The sequence below is a fragment of the Thermobia domestica genome, chromosome 3 (genome assembly GCF_964235325.1).
Source record: "Thermobia domestica chromosome 3, izTheDome1.hap1.1, whole genome shotgun sequence".
NCBI lineage: Eukaryota > Metazoa > Arthropoda > Insecta > Zygentoma > Lepismatidae > Thermobia > Thermobia domestica.
The window spans coordinates 262,625,701-262,650,031 of NC_137456.1; the positions used below are offsets into that span (position 1 = coordinate 262,625,701).

Genomic DNA, 24,331 nt, shown 5'->3' on the forward strand with positions numbered 1-24,331 from the left:
GATAAGTTTGTTCTTGTCATATAGCTGTTTCAAGGTGAGCTTATAAAGTTCCTTTATTGCACCAATAGTTGGAGGAAGCTTAGAAAGAGATGGCAGACTTGTGGTTCTCTTGCTAGCCATCTTTTTCTTCCAGAATCGAGCTCGTAATCCTTTGGTAACAGTTTCTTCGGGGCTGTATAACTGAGCAACAAATGTATCGCACTGAAGTGCTATAAGACTTTCTTCAGCTTCGAGATTTCCAAGTGCTTCAAGTGTTCCTCGAAACTTCGATAGAATGTTCAGCATTCGTCCTTTAATAACCCCAGCAAGAGATTAACTAGTATCGCAGCCAGTTAGAGCATGGGCTGTCAGAAGATTCAGCATATACGGACTGTGTTCTCTTGCAACTTCATTTATGTCAATTTCTTCTCTGCATCCAGCGGATTTGTTCTACTACGATTGGTGTAGTAAGCTTTTGAACATACACATGATATGCAAGTAACACTAGTACATCCGTATAGTCACACTTCACCCGTATATATTGGTCAGGAGCATGTTTATCCCCCGTAAGAGCTATGTGCATGATACTTACGTCAGCTTCTTCGTGTATTGTTGGTTCACCCCATAGTCCTCCTCTCACTTCAATGGGGGAAGGTTGTATTCCGGTGATAACCAATCCATGAGATTCACGTATGCTAACGACTATTCTATGACTAATTAAATAAGTTGTTTTTTCGTATTCATTGACGTCAGTGCGATTGCTCTTTGAGCAAAGAAGTTGATAATGCAAATTGATATTGTCTTGAATTTCCTTGTCGCTTCTTCGTGTTGCTGCTTTTATGCTGTTCGCATAGTATCTATCGAATACGAGATGCAGAATATAGGCTTCTTTGAGCTCACTTTGCACCATTGCTTTGAATGTCTTTGCATATTCTTCTACAGTAGCCGAAATGCTGGTCATGATACGTGCCAGAACATTGCACAACCATCAAGAATGGGTGCTTACTAGCGAACGTGCTAATTTCATTACAAGTTTGTATTGAAGCACACTTTTTGGGATTCTCGCATTTCGCCCTTCTCATTAAACAGAGCAGTTAGAACTGGACCTAGTTTATGATCAAGCACATCATCCACATTAATATCACGAAATGATACGAGCAGGCCCATTAACTAACTAACTAACTGTATGGCCTATGGAACCCGGAGGTTCAATGCCGCGTTCACAAAAACTCTCCACTGACTTCTATCCTTAGCTAACTGCATCCAGTTTCTACTTTGTATTCCAATCTCTGCGAGATCCATTTTAATATTGTCCTCCCATCTGCGCCTACCCAAGTAGCACAGTCACGTCATAAACACGTCTTTTTTTGGGGTTCGAATTCAAAATGACGTCTTTTGAAAATTTGGAACGTCTTTATCACGTACCAAAATGGTAACAAAAATGACGTGTCAAACATGACCTAAATTGTACGTGTTTATCACATGCCAGAATGGTACAAAGAATCACGTGTCGGACATCACCAAAAGTAGACGTCTTTTTTAGGTGCTAAAAAGCGCGGACGTTCCCCGTACTGTAACTGCAGTTTGAGCAGTGCATGCTGGGAATCGTGAGCCATTTGCGGAATCGTGTTTTGATGGTATTGTTTGTGAATATAAATAATGTGTTTTGTTAAAGTCACCTGTGATAAAGGTCAGCTTTAAGACAAGTAAGTATAATTCCTATCCTATTCCTATCTAGGTGCATTCTGTGTAAAATTCAGCAGATTGAGTATTCTACGGTTTCTTATTACAGTGTATTAAAATACCGTAGAAAGAACGAGGATACCTACATTAGGTTAACATTTGCAGACGCCTGTATCAAATTAAATATTTTAGGTAGAATACTATATAAAATGTTAATAGTGAAGGTAATAAAATGATAATGTATGTGTTTTTATTCTCAATAAACCGTATATGGGAGTGAGTATGCATGGGAAAGTATGTCATTCTGTGGTGCAGTTTTATTATACAGATCCGTAGATTGTAAAATATACGAAAAAAATTGGACAAGTCTTTAATTTGCCTATTTCATGTCGAGAACAGGACCAACCAACCTCCGCGGGGCTTCTAACCCGTTCCTACTACTACTACTTATACTATGAATCCGTATAATAAAAGCTGCACGCATTGTGGTACTATTTGCCAAGGCGAAAGACTGATAAATACAAGCAAACAACGAGATGACAGTAAGTGTATGCTTTTGGAGGCATTACTGGAACAGACGGTTCTACTAAATTTTAATACATTTCTTACATTTTCAGGTTAGGTTAGAGCATTGTATTTCCTATAGCAGAATATGCACTAAATGAGGAGCTCCATTACTACTTGCAGATTGACTTCACGGGGGTTAGTGTAAATATAGAGTAGACGCATGGGGCAAGGTTCTAGAACACAGGTACGTACCCCTTCCCACTTAATTGTAACAAAGACAGAAAACAACGTGCCGTGCGGGGCTCTAACCCGCCTTCACTCGCTGACGCTCGCTCAACAATACTATGTGTTCTAGAACCTTCCCGACGCGTAGCATATTAAGTACAGTGCATAAAACACGAAATAACTTTTGCTAGGTGCCCACTAAAAAGCACAAATGCATTCTATTGGAATCAGTGCAGAAGCACAGCAAGAGGGCCCGAGCGGCAACGAGGGGGTGCGTTCGTAGGGAACAGGCACGTCAGCGACGGGGACTATGCGCGTAAAGAAGGATAATGGAAAAGCACACTTACGCTTACAATGATTTCACTATCACTCAAAATGCGGCTTCACTCGAGCAGACGGTTCTACCAAATATAAAATTTATAGGTAAAATATTATAAGAAACATTTTTCGTGAAGGAATGAGAGTGTGAATATAAGTAATTACTGTCAGTGTACAGCATATTGAAATGAATTTTAAGTGATCAGTGAAAGTATTGCATATGTAAGTGTGGTCTTCCACTATTCTCGTTTAGACGTATATTCCCCGTCGCTGACGCGCCTGCTCCCTACGGACGCATCCCGTCGCTGCCGTTCGGACCCTGTTGCTGTGCTCCTACCCCTGCTTTTTAGTGGGGAGCTGAAATAAATTGGTTCGTGTTTTATTCACTGAAATTGTTACGCTTTACGTCCACGCTGTATTTGTACTGAGGCCTGAAGTCAATCTGCAAGCACTAATGGAGCTTCTGATTTAGTTCATGCTCTGCTAAAAGAAATGCATTGTTCTAACCTGATATGAAACTGTAAGAAATATGTCAAAATTTGGTAGAACCGTCTGCTCGAATAATGCCCAAAATTCATTTCAATTTGCTGTGTACTGACATTAATTACTGACATTCACACTTTTATTCCTTCACAAAAATATGTTTCACATCGTATGTTACCTATGAATTTTCTGTTAGGTAGAACCGACTGCTCGAGTGAACCTCTTTGGGAAATGACCCTCGGCAATTGTTGCAATGCCAATCGTGTATGACTTCAAAGTTAGAAACAACGAGCCCTATGGAAGTTCTAACCCCTTCGCTCACTCAGTTCTGTTTTGTTTAACCTTTTGTAGCACTACTGTCTTAAATCTAGTGAAAAAATCCACAAAATAGATGAATATTTGGTAGACCCGTTTGTTAAAGTAGTGCCCCCATTGTATATGTGCATAATCAGTGGGAGGATATTACCCCAGTTGAGACAAGGTGACCAGAACTTTTACTTTCAGAAACGGGACGCATACGAATCGGCGACGGGGGGTGGGGTGACTTCCACATTGCATTTTGGGACTCAGCAGTGTTTTCAATTTACAAAATACAAAGTAAGAATGATAACACAGCGTTTCTAACTTAAGTATTACCCAACAATACTTTTAACTACTTCAACACTCAGAATTCCCACTCAATTTCCACTTGAACCACAGAACACTCAATTCTCATTTGAATATTCAGAAGTTCTAGGCACGGGTGAACCTTCCCAGTAAGTGTTGGTACGGAAGAGTGTAGAATTAGCATTGGCTATTTATATTTTGAATAATAATTACGGGACACCTGGGTCATGTTTGCTTAAAAACGGGACATTTAGGCTTCCCGTTTGAGAATCTGAAAGAAACGGGACAACGGTTGAAAATAAGGGACTGTCCCGGCCAAAACGGGACGTCTGGTCACCTTGAATTGAGAGCACTCTCAAACTGCAACCATCGCCCTGCTGCACCTACACACCCTCACAAGACACTTGGCTACCGTAACTGTGCTACAGAATTCGGTGTGGAAATCATAATAATGTAACGGGTTTTTGACTGTTCGAATATTTTGTTTATTAATTGAGTAGATAGCTCCCTCGCATTTTAGATTACAGTACTTACTCCAGTGCCAGCATGTGACGATGGATACTTATCAATGTTGCCACTGAAGTTCAAAAAATATATTCCAGCTCAATTAAGTATCCACTACATGACTATATTATTATGATTTCCACTGCTAATCGTGAAACGATTCAAAGGAAACCAAATGTCTTATTAAGGGACCGTGATTGGGGGCTGGTGCTGGTTCCAGTCAGATGTGTTTAAGAGAGCTCTTGACATAGGGAATATCCTCCTAATGTTTATGCGCACATTAACAACGGAAGTCTCTTTGGATCAAAAACCTGCTTTCAGGTGGAACACCAATTCCTCATCATTAAAAAGAAATGAAATTAAATATTTAGTTTCACGTCCCAGGAAAGGCACCGAGCCTAAGGAAGATGGTGATAATGAAATGTGAAAAATGGTGGTATGAAGAAAGTGGGCGGAAACGGGAGAGTGTCGAGAAAACTCAGGCACATGGTGTTTGTCCACCACAAATCCCACTTGGCACGAGCTGGGATCAAACCAGGGACCCCACGCACTAGAAGTGAACGCTCTACCACTGAGGCACTGCAGCCGCATCAGTAAAAAAAAAAAAAAAAAAACATACCTCATTGCTTTGGGCCTTACATATCTGCTGCCACCAAAAGGAAGGTGGGTACACAACAGGGGCGGATCCAGAGGTGACGACTGCCCCTCCCAGAGTAGGATATTTTTTATTTTTTAAAAAAAATAAAACCTACCCCAGAATTGGAGCTCTTGATTTTTTCAAGCTTGTATTATAAATGTAAGATAAAAACTTTTTTTTCACGTTGCAGAATTTAAATGAAGCAATACATAGCAAGAAATTACTTGCCTTGGTGTTTTTGGTCAGAAAATGTCCGCGCTCGAAAACGCAGGTAGTCATTTGTGTTCTTTGTGTTCAAGATGCGATATTTTACGCTCTCACTCCGTTCTCAAAACCGATCCCTGCTTCTTATGGGGCCGCGGTGGCTCAGTAGTAGAGCGTTCACCTCTGATGCTTGGGGTGCCGGGTTCGATCCCAGCCCCCGCCAAGTGAACTTTGTGGTGGACAAACACCGTGTGCGTGGGTTTTCTCGGGTTTCTCCCGTTCCCTCCCACTTTCTTCATTCCACCATTTCATCCATTACTCATCATCACCGTCTCCTTTAGCCTAATCGGCATAATCGTGGGACGTAAAACTCAAAGATTTTCCGATCCCTGCTTCTTGTTAACAACGGGCAGACAATAATCCATAAAATCTATCTGTCCACAAGTTTGTCAATATTTATTTTGCGTATCTTTCCATTTAAGAAGTGGCCATTCCTGCATCGAGGTTGAGACGATTTCGGACTCTTCTTCACACCTTCCTTTACGCTGAAAATATCCAGAACAGAAAGCATGTGAAATTTATGGCTGATATTTTCCTGCCAACTCATTTTTCTTTCTATAAGCTGTTTTTTTTTTTTGATACAAAATGTAGTAAAAACCCACTTTACTGTTTACATAAAATTAAACTGCTTCATTTCATATTAAATATATTTAGTCGTTGTAATAAGCCTAGGTGTAAATACATGTTATTTGCCAAAATAAGCCTTGTATGTACTCCCACTTTCCAGAGCGTGTGGCCAATGCTCCTGCAAATGATGAATTGATCAACAGCAGACCACCTGACCCCTTTCTGCTCGTCGAGCTGCTCTAGAAATATCACTGTGGAGGATGACATAATACCAAAGTTGCGACAGGTGAGTTTTTGACATGTTATTTTATAATACCCATGTAAGAAAATGCCGAGTAAGAAGAAAAGAAAGAAAGTAGTAATATTTTATTAGTACTTAACTAAAATAAAATAATTGTTGAACAAGGCAATACTTTTATATAAATGAAATATTCAATTTAACGTTCCACGATCAGGCACTGAGGCTAAGGGAGTCGGTGATGATGAGAAGTGAATTAAATGGTGGAATGAAGAATGTGGGAAAAAATTGGAGAACTCCAAGAAAAGCCGCTTGAAGTGAGCTGGGATCGAATCATTGGCCCCAAGCACCAGAGGTGAACGCTCTATCACCGAGCCACAGCTGCGCCAATTTTATTTAAATGTAACTGTTTCAGCAACTACCCTTGTCTTCTTCAGATACACTCTATTTATTTATTTATTTATTTATTTATTATTTTAGATTTTTAAAGGTTTCCCTGTTTATTAATTTTTATTCCTTCAGCAATTATTTTATTTGACTTGAGTATTTATATATAAGCAAAGCTTTAATATGGAATGTATCACATGTTATAGTGTTCGCGCTTTTTTTTTTTGAATGGATAAAAGCACTCCTCCCGAAAATATTTTTCTCAACGGAGGGGTAAAATATAATTTTCACCAAAGAGAAGTTTTATTATTATTATTATTATTATTATTATTATTATTATTATTATTATTATTATTATTATTATTATTATTATTATTATTAATAATAATAATAATAATAATAATAATAATAATAATAATAACTGCCGCAACTTCTAACCCTGCTCAGAACAAATAATGTGACGATTTTCACCCTACTACTTGTGACAGAATTCTGGTTCTAGAAGTCTTATTTTTTAAAAATACTCCAGTAACAAGTGAGGGGGCGTTTGCTCACAATTTTTTTTACTTTTCGGAATACATAAGTTATACACCATTTTGTTTGTATCAATATCGTATCAATATACTTGATCATCACTTTTAGCTCACATCCTAAAGTTGGTCTTGGAGTGGCATTTTATATTGTGAGCACATACGTAATGTAGCCTTCTATGAGTGTTTCAGAATTATTTGTCATGTATCTGTATATACAAAGTCTTATATCCCCCAACTTGTTTGATCCTCCTGAACAATCAGAGTTAACAGCTGCAATAAAATCAAAAGTTAAGCTATTACAGAATAACTAAAATTAATGGTAGTTTAATTCCGCTGTTTGGAAGGCCGTTAAAAGTGGGACTTCATGCAAGCGAGTGCAGTAACTAATCGTTTTATTGCGTATTGATTGTAGTTACACATGACGTATTGTAATTATTTTTTAAAATTTTCTCCCCACCTGAAAATTTGCACTATGATTGTTCATGATTTTTTTTTTTTCTGTTTCAGTGTTCCTATCTGTCATCGTTGGGAGGAAAAGGGACCTTTCTCTGATGCTTGGTTTCCAAAGAGCTGGCGATAGAATTTAACTCCCGCGGAAAAAAGAGCAAAGTTCACGTTGTGCAAACTAGCCTTAAAGACACTTATCATTCGTGAGTAAAAATAAAGATCTTCAAATGAACAAATGCCACAAATCTTCAAAATGTTAGTAGAAAGATATTCACTTCCATCTGCCTTGTTGTTTGAGGATGAAAAGGATTCGGCATGCTTGAAACATGTTGACCTGTTCCTCCTCGCTTTGTTGGAAATCAATGTAAAGGCATCTCTTTCGAAAACTAAAAGATGGAAGAAACTGCTACTGGTATAATAGATGGGATAATAAGTGGGATACTTACCGCAGTCCCCATTTTTAACCTACTTAAGCACGTGAGGCTTTTTTGATATGATGCTGCATTTCTGTACTTTCAATAACTATGAAAGGTGTTTTCCTTCATACGAAATTTATAGAAAAATTTGATTCTTTTTATTTTATATTATTAAAAGATCTCTGTAAGTTTTAGATTATAACCAACAGATTTGCATTGTCTACATATTTCTTGTTTGTATTACAAATAATAAAGACAATCAGTGTTTCTTGTTGCATTACAAATAGCATGAATATTATTTTATACGACAAAACGTGCACATTGTACATATAACTAATAAATGTAGAATTCAAATTAATGGTTATGTGTTTTCGCTTTCATCCCTCAGAGGTTAATTAATTTTAAGATGTACTTTCTTTTTCGATTTTTCACCTCCAAAATAAAGGTGTCTTAAATTGGAGTTATAAAAGTTTAGTCCTAAATTTTGCACTGTCAATAAAACCCATTGTTCTTGTGTATGTGAGTGTGTGTTGGATGTGGGTGGTTGTGTTTGTGTGTATGTGTGCGCATACTAGCATAATAATGGATAGCTATAAAATTTATGGAAGCACGTGTTGTACCGTAATTTCATTAAGAAGAAGGTACTAGTAAATACACATGAATAAATTCCAGTGACGAAATGAGTGGATTCTTCTTAGTACTAAGGGCCGCGGTTGCTCAGTAGTAGAGCGTTCACCTCTGGTGCTTGGGGTTCCGGGTTCGATCCCAGCCCCCGCCAAGTGAACTTTGTCCACGTAGTGGACAAACACCGTGTGCGTGGGTTTTCTCGGGGTTCTCCCGTTTCCTCCCACTTTCTTCATTCCACCATTTCATTCATTTCTCATTATCACCGTCTCCTTTAGCCTAACCGGTATAAGCGTGGGACGTAAAACTCAAAGATTTCATTTCATTTCATTTTCTTAGGACTGTAAGTACAATGTTCCTTTATTTTTCCATTTCATTCTTTGTTTTTACCATGTTTATTCGTCCTTTCTCATTCTTAAAAGTTATGTAGGGCTTTTTTTTTCGCCAAGGGTGAGTCTTACATTCGAGGGCTTTTTTTTATGTTTTTCAAGTCGATTCAATGCGTCTCGGTTTTCTTTTTAATGTATGGCTTTAAATTTATCCTTTCGTGGAGCAAGCGCTGCCGTTTCTTTCCTGTTGCATTAGGTATATAATTATTCCTCGACAGCTATTGTATATTCGTTTCTTAATGTGTAGATAAATATACCACACATTAAGGCGAATATATACTCTTCAATAGGCTAGTATCCAAATACTAAAAAAATATAAATCAACAACACTAGAGGTGGTTAATTGGATATGGAAATCCCCAATCCATAGATAATACGAACATTCGGAGAAGCGAAATTTCCAAATTCTTGGTACAGACCAATCAAATAGACCACAATACTTTGACGTTCCCCAATGTGTGCTTCCGAGAGAGGGTGGTGATGTATTTCGCTGTGGCAAGATCTAGGGTTCTTAGGGTCTATCCTGATCTGTTATTTATTACAATAACCCAGTGGTCTTACTTATCTGGTATAGGAGCTTGTAAATTATTATGCAAATTACAACACAATGGTGAAAAATCAAGCAGCAGCCACAAGGATAAATTTATTTTCATTATTGTTTTTACTTATAATAATCGTTGTCCAGTTGTTATTCGTAGACTTTTTCTTTTTTACCCAAGAAGTGTTGCGGCCAGAGATCAGTTCAGAACTGTCAAGAAAAAAAATGCAGTTAAGAAAATAGAAAAAGTATGATTTTTTTCTTTTTTATCATTTTTTAAAAAAATGTGTTGTAAGCTGTGTGTTTTAGAGTAGATATTATTATTATTATTATTATTATTATTATTATTATTATTATTATTATTATTATTATTATTATTCAGTTTCATATGTCCAAATAATCATAAATTGATGTGTATCCAGTGTTGACATTAGGAATCTCAATCTATGTATAGTAGGATCTCGATTATTCGACACAGTTTCAGGGTTATTTGTTTCAACCACTATTCAACCGATCTATTTCAAAATTTACAGGGCCAGAACTAGGTAGCCCTAGTAGCCTAACCCCTAACTTTGGTGCAAAACGGTTGAATAGGGGCTGGTAAATAGCCTCAAAAGTGTGGCGAATAATCGACGTAGTACATGGATTGAAATTCCTAATATCAAAACTGCGGATGCACATCGATTTCTAATGGTTTTGACATTTGGAACTGAACAATCCTGTCAGACTTCCATGACATTTGAGGTAGCGAGAAGCAAAGGGGTGTAAGTGACATTTTCAATAGAGTATGTATGTCTCTAAAATGGATTCTGCATTGCAAAATATACAAACTGCATAATGAAGTTCGGCGTAGAGCATTCATGGGTAGACTTTCTATTGGACTGCGACGAGCTTCACCATCCAGTTTGTATATTTAGCTGTGCAGAATCCATTTTTGAGACATCCATACTTTATTGCAAATATCGCTTACACCCCTTTGCTTCTCGCCGCCTCATTTCGAGAACGCCCCCCTTCCAATTCACATGAAGGTGTGAAAAAGACGTGATTTACACGTGGAAATCACGTAAAAAAGACGTGATTTACACGTCATTTCTATGACGTGTAAAAGACGTCATAAAAATCACGTCATATTCTATGACGTGTGAAAGACGTCATAAAAATCACGTCATATTCCCGGACATTTCCACGTGGGAAAAGACGTGTAAATCACGTCATGTTCGGTGTATTTTACGGTGTTTTACACCAAAAAAACCACGTCTTTTCGACGTCGGTGTGCCGCTTGGGTAGGTCTTCCTAATGGTCGTTTTCCGATTGGTCTTCCAGTCAAGACTTTGAAAGCGTTTCTACTTTCTTCCATTCTAGCTACATGACCGGCCAACCTAAGCCTCCTAGACTTCAAGACCCGAACAATGTTGGGTAAGCCATATAAATTATGTAGTTCCTCGTTATGAAGTTTCCGCCATTCCCCATTCCCGTTCCTCTTGGGTCCGAATATTCGTCTCAGGATCTTGTTCTCAAATACTTTCAGTCTATGTTCTTCCCTCAGAGTAAGTGACCGTGTTTCGCAGCCATACAAAACAACAGGCATGATTATCGTTTTGTATATTCTAAGCTTCAAATTCCTCGACAGAATTCGCGACGACAAGAGATTTTGAACCGAATAGTAACACGAATTCCCGAGCAGGCCCATTATACGAGCATAAACAACACTGTGGTTAATTATCATTTTTCGCTTATCACTTGAGTCTAACTTCACTGATTTCATAAAGTCTAACATTGTTTTAGTTCTCTTGGCAAACTTTGGTGAAAATTTCTAGGCCATTTACACACAAAGTTAGCCATCTGATATGTTCCTACTTTAACAGCGTATTGTACAATTATCACACTCTCACGCAAAATTTGACCACTAGCAATATAAAGTAGGCCAGTAGATGGACGGCTTTTGCTATCAAGGGGGTCGATACATGTTGACAAAAATTCACTTATCTTCTTGCGATCTGCTCATTCAGCTTCGATACCGTGGACCTACCACCTAATTGTGATAGAAAATTAAGTCCTCATTTTCAGTTTCTTCATATCGTTCACATCTTTTTGAATTTGACCAAACACTTTTAAGGAAAGAGACCATACGGCTAACATTTTCAGGTGTAGGTTAAATTCAGTTATACCAGCAGGTCCATGACCATATCTCGTGCATGCACTTTCGATAAATTGATCAGTCGATATCTCATTCCAGACATCCTTTTCGAGAATTACTACGTTTTCCCAGCCATTCATTTGCAAACACTTCCATAATATTGGAAGCCACACATATTTAAGTGCATTTACAACAAACTTCAAACAATCATCACTTTGGAACTTTTGTCCATTCAAACTACTACACTGCACTTTCCAGACAAATCACTTGTCAAGAGTTCAGAGGCCACTTTGTAAAACTCCAAATACGGTTCTTCATAATCAGATTCTTGCATTGTTTTCTAAATGAAGTCAAAACTTTAACAAACTCTCTGAACGCAACAATGTCTGATTCATTACCACGTGCAATTAAAGAAGTATCAAGTAGCTTTCCCAAAGCATCATATACTTCTGTAGTTTGGGAGTCTTCTCTTTGCAAGGAAGCTTCAAGAATGATTTTTCTGCACATTTGTCTTAAAGTCACATGCAACACTAGCCCCCTTTTCACTCCATAACAAACGTAAGTGTGCTTTAGTTTTTTTTTTTCCCAAAGAGGCCCTGCAACATGTTCTCTATAGTCATGTCCGAATCAACCAAAACGCACCGTTCATACCACGTTCTACCGTTTCGTCAAGGAAAAACTGGCGTTTCCAAATTAATGAAAACATATTTTTAAAATTTCGCGTTACATTGCGTATTGTTAGAAATTTCACGCAAAACTAACATTTTCGTGTTTCATCGCGCAATAGAAATCAATAAAAATACACATAAAATACCATAAAACGTCAAGAAACTGAAAATTACTTAATTCTGAGGCATTTCGTTTTATCGCGCATTGCGAAAAACTCACGCCTCTAGTGATAACGTACTCAGTGTTGTATATGGTAACATGTTTCTAGTTGCGAAAGATTTATAGACAGAATGATTTTTCTCGTTTGACATTCTACGCAAAGATTGATAAGTCAACACCCCAAATATAACATGTTACAGGCTTTTAACTATATTTCAATAAGCATCCCAATGTCTCTTCCTTCTTTTCTTCACGTTTCCTTTTCTCTGATTATTCTTCCATTCAAATATTTCTTGTAATTCTTTCTCTCTTATCATTTCTTTTCCTACTATCTTTCATAATGAACTATTCTTCAAGAAGTCTTTATAATCTATTCTTTTCCCTTCTTTCTTTCTTCTAATTAGTTTTCCTTTCCTTTCCTATTCTTTCACGTTTCTGTAGCTGTGCCGTTATAGTCGTGTACTCTTATGCACAGTCTAACTTTCAAGTAAATAATATCTTCGGAAATCTGATTGCTACTTTTGGCAAAAAGAGAGGTGACCTTTCACCCGGCGACAAGTTTCATCATTGGTATGCGACTCCGAATAACAACAGCTTAGAGTACCTTTGACAATTATTGAATTCAATATCCTCAGCATATCGCAAGACATGAAGAAGACTTACATCATTTTACTGACAGAAGTGAATTAGACGCAGAATATGATGCCCATAATACTGAACACTACGCAAAACATCCTTAGCTCCATTTTAGAGTGCATACCTATAGTAATAAAAACTTACCACGACAAGTGTCATGAAACAAGACAAGGTGAATCGTACAGTGACCGCTATGAAATATCCTCACGAAACGTCCCAATCAATCAGTTCTTGCTTGAATATCTACATTAACCGAAGAACAAATTACATGACCTGTCATTCGGTGATCTGACTAACAAGGAGAAGGCACACTTCGGTAAGTGAACTTCGGGGCCATTTTTTGCCAGGTGGTAGTACACATTTAAAGAGTTAATATTACAAACTGGGAGAGCATAATGAGCAAAAATGACGGAGAAAAACCTTCTTAAAGTTTTCTACTCGTCGCATATATCGTACGACGCGCAAACTTATGAAGTGACGGCGTGGCAGAGTGAGAAGAGTCAGCGACTCAAGTGCAAAGTGTCCCGGTTTCGATTCTCGTTCGAGTCAACTTTTGCTCTTGTTATTTGCTTCAACCAATAAAGTAGGCATTTGTAAGTATAAGTAAAATGTTAATTCACCATATGTTTATAATGAATAAAACAATAGAAATTTTCAATCACTTGTAAATTCTTTTTATGTTCCATGTTAACTAGGAACAAAATTTAATCTCTTTCGTAATTTTTTTGTTACTGCAATCGTTGTGTAAAAATGTTCTTGAAGCTTCGTGTCTACATCTGTTTACAGTGTGAGAATTACAAGGGGAATGAGGGGAAAATCTGCTTTGGTTATAGCAAAATCCAGTATTAGCAAAGGGGATTTTCTCCGTCAACTCCTTTGTAAATCGCACACTGTCAACAGATGTAGACACGAAGCGTCAAAAACATTTATTACACAACGACTGTTGTCAAGGCCGCCGATCATGGGGGAAGCTCATGTGGGCCCCATGTATTTTTATGAATATGTGTTTTCATATGTATTTTTTGAATTGTTACATGTACTGTTGTATGCATTTTTTATGAATGGGCCCCAAATTTACAGAGAAATCGTCGCCGTTGACTGTCGTAATCATAATACAACTCGTGATATCAGTATATTTACGGAATATATTAAATTTTCTTGCTAGTTAACATGGAACATTGAAAGATTTTACAAGCGATTTTAAAATTTCTATTGTTTTATTCATTATAAACATATGGTGAATTAATATTTTATTTACAGTTACAAATGGTTACTTTATTTGTTGAAACAAAAAAAAAGCAAGGATTGACTCGAACCCGGGACCCTTTACATATGAGTTGCACACTTTATTCACTCTGCCACGCCGTCACTTGATAAATTTGCGCGTCGAACAGTATATGTGGCGAGTAGAAAAAAATTGAAGACGGTTTTTCTCCCTTATTTTTGCCCATTGCGCACTCCCAGTTTGGAATATTAACTCTTTAAATATACACTACCTCCTCGGAAAAAAATGGCCTCGAAGTTCACTTGCAAAAGTCTGCTTTCTCCTTGTAAGTCATTGTGATTCGGTGTATTCCTCTTTCCTCAAGCAACTTATTTTATATTCACATTAGGGTACACGTTTTATGCCCAACACGAGTATCAGTTTTGCAGAAGCGTAAACCACAGTCTATATATTCCATTGGTCTTTTGTGGTGAAGCAATGAAGCATACTGGTATGGCTGCGGAATTTCCTAACGGAACATAGTTTAATCATCAACGAACACTAACGTCTACTAAACGTTCTTCCACGAAGTAGCTATAATTTTGTGTACTTCCAGTTAATGGTTTTCAGGGGATTTTATCTGATGTGATTCACTTACAGCAAAGTGGCACCACTAATCAAGGTACTATTTTCTTATGACTTATATATATTCTGCAAATGCAGGATTGATAGAATGTTCTCTGGCTGGCTTTGCAGTCTTTAAGGGCAGCAAAAGTATTTTAGAACGGTTCTCTTAGCATTTGATGTTAATCGTGTGTTTTCTTCATTTCAGTTTCTTACGCTACAACCAATTAACAACAATTAAATACGGCACTTTCTCTGGATTGAAACACCTCATGTGGCTTTTCTTAGCTAACAACGCGCTTGATGATGAAACCATTCTTGCTTTGGAAGGATTGGATGGTCTTCTTTGGCTGTAAGTAAGCTCCTAAACTCATATTTAAATCAATCATTTTAATATTTTAATTTATTACCAAGTACAGACTAAAGGTTAAAAAAAAGATTTGCCCTGGTTTAGAAGGGAAAGTAATCATGTTGATTTTGCTAGTAAATATAATCTAGTAAATAAGAGCGTACTCTAAACGACTGCTAGCTCATTTCAAACGTTTAAGACTACCAGTGCTGCCAAAGTATGCTTTTTCCCACTAAATTTAGTGAGTTAACAATCCCGTCTGGAGCTCAAACTGATCGTCAACGGATCGGCGAAAATCTAGTGATATCAAAAACTACTTGGAATCCATTTCGAAAATAAGTGACATTTTAAAGGCACATACATTTATGCATCTTTCATCCGTTTAGAGTTGCTTCGAAAAGTGCGTTACAGATTATTGTTAACGGCAGAGTACAGAAATATGGTCGTTACAATATGTGGTAAGTGTGAATGTCACATTTTGCTTGCTTAATTCTTCCAATTTGTATGTGTCCGCTACTTCCTGCTTATGAGCAAGTTTCACTGTTTGATAATTCAGTTTCTTTTCTATTCTTCTTGCATTGTATATTGGTTTGTTCTAATGTAGATCTATTCAGGGCCGGATCTAGGACGGACTTCTCGGCGGGGTGGAGGGGGGTTGTAATACTAGGGTGCAGCGTTTTACCACTTTTTTCTCGGAACGAAATGTAATACCTGGCCAAAGTGGCCCACCCACATCGACATTACAGGTATAGTTTTTTTTTTTTTTTTTTCAAATCGGATCATATCTTCTGTGAGAACTATTGCCTCAAAGTTTCAGAATTTCACTAAAAATTACGAAAAATACCAAAGTTATTCTTTAATTTTAGTAATGTTAAAGTTAACATATTTTTGGTCAAATACATGTCAGTTGCTATGAAAACTGAAATTCAAGTATAAAAATGCCAGTTATATGCCCTTGGGGGGATAGGGGTGCCTCCTTTGGGGCCTGAAAAGGGGACAAATTCAGTACAGTTAAACGGTTGTGCAGCTCCTTGCTCCCCTTGCCATATAGCCTGGCCAAGCTTCCCAGAGCCCACCACGTGGAGATGGCTGCACCTAAGGCTCCTCCGCCAGCCCTACACAATCTACCAGCCATGCGTAGGACCGGATGAACCGATCGTCACTGTCAGAAAAAAAAATGTCACAAATTCGGACTTTGAGTGAAATTTGTGCACAGTTTGTCTAGAAAGTAAGGTTGACCTATCATCCTGTCTCTAGCATCACTGCCACATACTCGGGAGGCTGCTTCAGTGACTAATTTCACTATCCGCTCTACTGCCAGAGTGTGGCGCGTATAGACGGTGAAGGACCATTCTGGCACAATGTTGACAGGAAGTGAACGTTTGTCCATGAGCTGTTTGTTTGATACCGTCCTCAGAACTGGTGGTACAGTTATTGAAACATCAGTGCTTTCCCAAAAGATAATTTCAGTGTAATCTTTCGCCTCAAAATTCAGACTGGGAATGATGTTATATCTAATGGAGTTATGGAGATTCCCTGCTTCGTGTTCTCGAGCACTAAGAATCTTATGTAATGTATCTTGTCGGACAGTAAGTCGACCATCAGTTATCACGGCGAAAACATTCTCTGGAATTGCGAAGAATGCATTCGTCTGAATGGATGAACGGATTACAGCCTGGTATTCCCTTGGTAAGTATCTAGACCTATGAATGGTCTCAAAGCCGTGAAGAGGCTCATCAACAATGGAAGACTGTTCTGACACGGTATTGCATAACCACTGTAAGTATGAATATCACAATTTCTACTAATTTTTTGGTTGATTTCTTTGTTGCAATATTCAATCTTAAAATTCTGTTTGCAGTAGTCAACCAGCGAGCTTTGTTTAGTTTGCTAGGGATCGTAGAAGCAAGCTCTTCCGGGCATGCTCCGGAGTCAATGGCTTTGGATATCTGGACAAGTATCTCAGGTCTTTACTGAGTTTTCTCAGCTCTTCTGGACTATGATTAGGCAAGTCACATTTTATTGGTTTGAATGGCATCACTGGAATCTTTCACAGTCAGATACTTTTGAGCCTATGGGGCCTGTGTAAGAATAGAACTTGAATAAGCGCCTTCAATATGCGTGAAGAGAGCTCGGAGAGGCAGTTCATAAAATGCAAGAGACAAACAGCCCATTGCATAGGTTATCCTGTTAGTTCCACAAATTTTCGAAGAATACCTCCCTTCCAATCAGTGTTAGTTTGTACCATCACACCCAAGAACCTCAACTTCATCAAAGCCAACTTTGAGTTGGTTCATGATGTACTCCAAAATAACCGTGGTCTCGTCATGTGCAGAGACAGAGGATGGTGTCACGTGACCAATGATAAGTGCTCTTCTCTTATGATCCTGTCTGTGTTTTAATGTCATTCCTTCGACCATCAAAGTAGAGGTTTTAATGGAATCATCATTTCTAGAAATTTCTTTTAAATTCCACGTCTTATTTTGCTCCTGCCCACAATTCAAGCAGATGTTATGTCGCTAGATTGTTGAGATGTTATAATTCCAGCCTTTAAAGCTACCTTAAGTACAGTTGATGTTATATATGACCAGCCCTCTCGCTTAAATTGTATCTCTGAGCACTCATAACAGTTTCAGTCAAATCTAGCTTCGGTTTAGATTTTCCGTCTCTGGGTTTGGTTTCTTCCTCAGAAGAGCTATCCTCTGCTTTGTCTTCAATGTGTACTTCATTGTCATTAAAGTTTTGGTTGTCATTTGAAGCAGATGATTGAGAAAGGAAACTCATGTCTACGCCTTTTACACGAACGTTCAACTCTTTTCATAATTTGTTTTGCTACTGCTAAATCAACTGACCCGATGTGACCAATTGTGGTTCCTCTTTGATCAAGAAGGAACTGGGGTATTTTCTGTAAAAATAGTGGTTAGCAAACTATTATCTGTAACGGCCAATTCATATAAGCTGAAGGCAACAGTAACAAAATATACCACTTGAGAAATGGCTCCCAATTCGAAGTGTATCCGACTCGTTCCTGACTGCGACGGTGAGTTAGACAGATCGGGACTGGAGAAGAACGTTGTGATATTGTGAGCTGGAGGGTTGGGAGTGTCATGGTTTAAAATACCAATGCTCTGCTACCGCTATGAACCACCAGTCGAAGGAAAAGACAAGGACGAAAATAGCTGTAGAAACGCTTAATTGTACTGAATTTGCCCCCCCTTTTCCGACCCCAGAGGAGGCACCCCTATCCCACCTCAGAAGCATATAACTGACATTTTTATACTTGAATGTCAGTTTTCATAGCATCTGGCATATATAAATCCAAAAATATGTTTACTTTGACATAACTAAAAACAATGAACAATTTTGATATTTTTTTGTAATTTTCAGTGAAATTTTGATAATTTGAGACAATAGTTCTCACAGAAGATATTGTCCGAATTGAAAAAAAAAATCTACACCTGTAATGTCCATATGGGTGGGCCACTTTTGCCAGGTATTACATTTCGTTCCGAAAAAAGTGGCAAAACGACCCATCCTATTGTAATACTGCTACTTAGAGCTACTTTTAAGAGCTCCAAACTCTGGGATAGTTATATATATATATAAAATAAGAAAGTTTCCCCTTCTCGGGGGAGGGGGCATTGCCCCGATCGCTTCCTCCTGGGTAAGCCCTTGGATCGATTTGTTATTAAAATGAGAAGCACAAGAGCAGAATATTCTCAGAAATATAGTAAAGACTGATCAGCAACTCACCTAAACATAAGGACTTATAGAAGAAAAATCCTTAAAGAATAATAAGAGAATGATGGACACCCTATATCATTGCACAAAATTTCCGATCGCCAGGTCGCCATTGGCGACTAGAAATTTAGAGCTGGCGACCAGTGTTCAGTAGGAATGGTTTCTGCCCAAACTCACATTGCTGCGCAGTTTCTGTTTCGCACGACAATAATTGTCACTAAGTGAGAGAAAATGCAGATTGTGAAGTCTTCACAACGGACATGGAAAGTGAAGTTGTCACAAGATTGTAATTCCCTCCTCCTTTCCCACCCTCATTGACATTGAATCAGACACTGAAAAAGATTTAGTCAAAATTCATTGCGAGATTCTCAAATTTGCTTCCAATTGTCACACTTTGTGCAGCTTTACCTGTGAATACTGCGTCATGTGAGATTCTTCAGCAGTCTCAACAGAGTTGACTGCCCACAGGAATTTATTGAAGACTGACACACTGGATAATTTACTGACAATTTCCATCAATAGCCTTTCACTTAAGAACTTTGATTGGAAAACTGCTATCGACAACTGGCACTTCAGTGCAGAGAGAGAATGTTACACAAATGTGAAGTTTTAATGTAAGATATTTTTAAACATGTATATGAACTGTTTAATTCAAAACTGATTATTCTGAATGTAGTTCTCTGGTTTTGAAATTTTATGACCTGATGTGATCTCGTTGCCAAAACAAAGGTCGTGTGCGTGTGGCCGGGGGGAGATCTAATGATTTGTACGTAAGAGACACTGGTGAGCATGATTTTTGAACTGGTGAGTGCGTCTGACTTTGAAATTTAGTGTCCTGTCATATGTGATATTTCTTACGTTTTAGACACTAGATATGTTTCTTTAGTCTCAGAAACGTGCGGTACCTTAAGTGTTATCTTTGGCTATCATATTCACGCATTTAATAAATTTCCAATTTACTCGTGTCCAAAATATAACGAATAATTTAAAACTTCTTACGTATTTGAAGTTTGAAGATCGCTCGTCCTCTTATTGGTTTTAATGATTTTAATGTACTTTGATAGTATTTTATTCGAATTATGTTCCCCAATTGTTGTGTCGGAATAGCTATGGGTTACTTATATGAATAGATAACCTTCACACTTTAGCAAACGCACGGATATATAAAAATTGCAAAGATTTGAGGTAGTAATAATCCTTCTGCCTCGTGGGAATATGATTGCAATTTTCAAGAAAATAATAAACGTAATTGTTCTTATGACATTGAGGATCTCACAGAGTCTGATGCTGCAGAAGATAACAAACCTTGACCAACTGAAATCAAAACTTGTACTTCATAGATGGTTGTGTGTAAGTACGCACCTAAAGAAACATTTTCAAGACAAAGTCGCACAATATTGTACGAACATCTCCCGAGGTACGTATGAGAATATATATACAGATTCATCTCCGTCTGCAGTGTGTCTAGGATAAATTGTGTAGTGTTTTACTTTTATAAAGTAGTAAAACTGCAACTGAAGTGTATAACAAGACCCTTGGAAAACCCAAACACAACTCCCAGCATGCTTGTATTAATAATTTCGATATTATTACCATAAATTCCTTCTTTCACTTTCTTTTCTACAGCCTAGTCGACAGTGCATGTGTAGTACAGCTAATGTACAACAAAGGAGGTTACAAGGAGGTACCACATGAATTGATATACCGACTGATACCAACACCAGCAGCAACAGTCAATTTGAATAAGCTTATAACAGTAATTCTGATGTGGAATACAAATTCATATAAACAAACCCATAGAATTCGAAATCGAGGAAGAAACAGTAGTGTTTATAGGGCTGTTGGAAAGTCCTTGCTCTAAAACAAATGCTTATAATTTTTTTTCTTTAAAAAGAATAATGATATGGCAGTGAAATACATTTTAAATTGTGCGATGATCTGTAAATTTTTGGTTGGCAACACTATCAGAACGATGAGGTTGGGAACACTGATGACAACAAAGGTTAAAAAAAATGGCAACGGTACAAGAGAAATCATAGTGTGTGTGTGTTTGCAGAACTGAAATCAGATGTGTTGGTGCAGCGAAACTTCAGACGAGTGTATGGAAAGGTACCTCCTGATTTCAGGAGTATAATGAGTTGACACAGCAATGCTCTGGCTTAAGAAAGTTATAAGCATTTGCTCTATAGCAATGATTTCATAACAGACCTGTACATATATCTCAATACTGAATTGAAAGACAAATCAAAGTACTATACTGCAAATACAGGGTGTTCAATATACAATGCAACCCGGAGTTTGGGATAGTAGAAGTTTTGAACCTGAAGTGATACACAAGTAATGGTTATATCAAAATGAAGCCTTGTTCATGCATATATTTTTAAACTAGGAAGCAACGATTGAAGTACATTAGGAACCACACAGTGTTGCCAGATGTAACCGAAGGTGTTGCTACCTACCGTTTCCTTTGGGTACTGGCTTCCAGAGAATTCCCTAAAGAAACAGCTGATAACAATTCAGGTCAGAGCTCGTGTCCTGTCCAAGCGCAAGTTGATAGTAGTAAGATAAAATGAGAGATTTGACATGAGTAGCCTCAGTGGTTCGAGGACTTAGGTTTAATTATACTTACTTTTGTGCATATACTTGCATATATACACGACTGGCAAGCTGAGGATTCATAAGGATTCGCACACACACAAATAAAGAAGAGAATATTACCTTGGATGAACTTCTATTTATTGAATAGACATATGTATGTACAATGTAAACGAAAAGATATTAACAACACACAACATTTTCACTTCATATAGCATGAATGCTTGAACAAATGAAATTACGCACACAAACTGAACGAATGAAATTAAGAAAGATAAAACACTCAATATCACGAAAATATACGTAGATATGTATATGGTACGTGAAAACACTAAGAATATAGCCCTTTAGTTATGTTTGTAATCACTTGCACTAAATCACTTTTCACACTGAAGTAGGGCTTTCACTGCGAAGTAGGGGCAATGAGTGTGGGAATTGGAGGGAACACCAACTTCTGACGAGGCTTCGAAACTCAGAAGATGCTGCACTTTAGGAGATAATTATTGGGACATCACTTCGTTCGCTTTTCCGGTTGATAATGCAATAATAGTTCCATCACATACTTAGTAACGTTTCATAGTCGTAACGTATTAACACGTATGTAAACTTATCCGCAGGGGACTTTTCGTTCCTTCTTCACTCAATGCTAAGCGCCGACTCCCCGCTTCTGCCAACAATTGGGTAAATCCCGGTCATCGTGCCTCTGGTTGGCAGTATATTGTAAAAATTAATGAGAGAAATAACAAAGTTTGTACATCCCTACATAATACAAATATAGTGGTGGTAGACTTAATAGCTCTGGCAACACGTGTTTTAGTTTCGTGGGAACGAAAACTTGGAGATTGCAACTAAGCAAGTGTTGCAGACCAACTTTGAAGGTTCAGTCCATGACTGATTGATTTTCCACCTTATAGTTCGATACAAAGCAGTTCAGTGAAAAAGAATGCACATTGGCAATTGTGTGGCTTAATCATTCTTTCTGCGACTCACGCAGGCTATGAGCACTGTTCCCACGATATGTGGGATGACGAAGCGTTAATGCGTGGGAATGCAATGTTGTTTACACTGTAACAACTTTGTGTCTAAAAAGATTTCCAAACTTTAATAATTGTTGTTCTGAAAAATGTATACGAAACAGTCTCAGTAGCGAAAACCATGAGTTGGTAACTTCACTCACGGAAAGAAAAAAGTTTGCTGTTTCGAAGCACTCTGCTAATGAGATAGGAGTGCGGTTCAGAAACAATGATTTCTTTGTTTTATCATGAGAGACGATAAAGACTGAGGAACACCTGTGGGTAAAGAAAGAACAGAGTTTCTCACCAGCTCGGAAACGTTCAGAGCCAAGCAAGATAAATAACTTTTCCTTTTCCGTGAATAAAATAATAATTTTGCAAGATGAATAAAAGTTAAAAAAATGCACAGTTTGTCCAAGAGTGTAACCTTGTGGCCATGCTGACGGTCACAGTGTAAACTTTTTTTTCAAAACATGTAAATTGACTTATACCTCATACGTATATATGTTCTGTCATTAATTTTCAGTTTGCTTAGTTGGAATAGCTGGCAAAATATGGAGCAGAAAAAAGAATTTTTCATTTCCACCGATAACTAATTGGATGAGGCCTCTGTAAGGGGGAACTAGGAAAATCGTAGTTTTCATAAATTAACACTCTGAATTGGCAACTTTGCTGATGTTTCAGTGCATCAGAAGGTGTGTTAAGGATATGCCTACATTATGCAATTTCTGAAAACAATGAAAAACAAACTTTGAAAGTATCATGATAAAACGTTTACTTACATGCACCCGGCAACACTGCTATTAATTTCTATGGGGCTATTGAAAACAAGAGGTATACAAAAACAATTCTTGAACTATTGAAGACCTGGAAACGAACATTCGCAGTGTCAATCAGAACATTAACCCTTCTAATTTTCGTAAAGTTGCTGCAAACCTGGTGAAATGTGTGAACCAATGTTTGAATCAAAATTGGGAACACTCCCAGCATCCCCTGTAGAACTGGTAACTCATTTCTGATAGTAGCAGAGTTGCCGCGTGCATGTAAGTAAACGTTTTATCATGATAATTTCAAAGTTTGTTTTTCATTGTTTTCAGAAATTGCATAATGTAGGCATATCCTTAACACACCTTCTGATGCACTGAAACATCAGCAAAGTTGCCAATTCAGAGTGTTAATTTATAAAACTACGATTTTCCTAGTTCCCCCTTACAGAGGACTCATCCGATATTTTATCAATGGAAATGAAAAATACTTTTTTCTGCTCCATAGTTTCCAAGCTACTCCAACTAAACAAATTGAAAATTAACGATAGAACACCCATACGTATGAGTTGTGAGTCAATTTAGATGTTTTGCAAAAAAAAAAAAAAAAAAAAAAAAACCTTCGGTTACATCTGTCAACACTGTGTGGTTCCTAGGGTACTTCAAAAGTTGCTTCCTAGTTTAGAAATATATGCATGAACAAGGGTTCATTTTGGTATAACCATTATTTGTGTATCACTTTAGGTTCAAAAGTTCTACTATCCCAAACTCCGGGTTGCATTTTATATTGGACACCCTGTATTATTCATAATACTGTTTCCTACTACAATATTGTAATTTCTTAACAGAATTGTATTTAGAAATTTACAGTATATAGGTACCCCTACAAAATCTACTGCAGTATTATTTTCTTGCTACCAACCACTATATCATAGCATGTACTGCAAAACGATATATTGCACGAAATTTGCTATAATTTAGCTATATCGTAAAGAACTTGCTTCTCATCGTATAATATTACTACATAAAATGAATTATAATTAGCTATGTCATGCAGGACTTTCTTATCACTTTTTCTATTTGTATTCCATTTTG

The 24,331-nt window shown here is 37.6% G+C and overlaps 1 protein-coding gene and 1 long non-coding RNA gene across 2 annotated transcripts in view; both read left to right on the plus strand.

Moving 5' to 3' along the window:
* LOC145681037 (relaxin receptor 2-like) overlaps positions 1-24,331 on the plus strand; it is a 262,579-nt gene that overhangs the window by 31,942 nt on the left and 206,306 nt on the right. Inside the window, exon 2 of the mRNA XM_081752359.1 lies at positions 14,983-15,126. Within this exon, the coding sequence (XP_081608485.1) occupies positions 15,047-15,126 (80 nt within the window). The 5' untranslated portion in view covers positions 14,983-15,046. The remainder of the gene's footprint in view (positions 1-14,982; positions 15,127-24,331) is intronic.
* On the plus strand, positions 1,520-8,108 carry LOC145681038 (uncharacterized). The gene is made up of 3 exons (XR_014130713.1): positions 1,520-1,685; positions 5,934-6,059; positions 7,439-8,108. It is a non-coding gene; the product is annotated as an uncharacterized LOC145681038 (long non-coding RNA).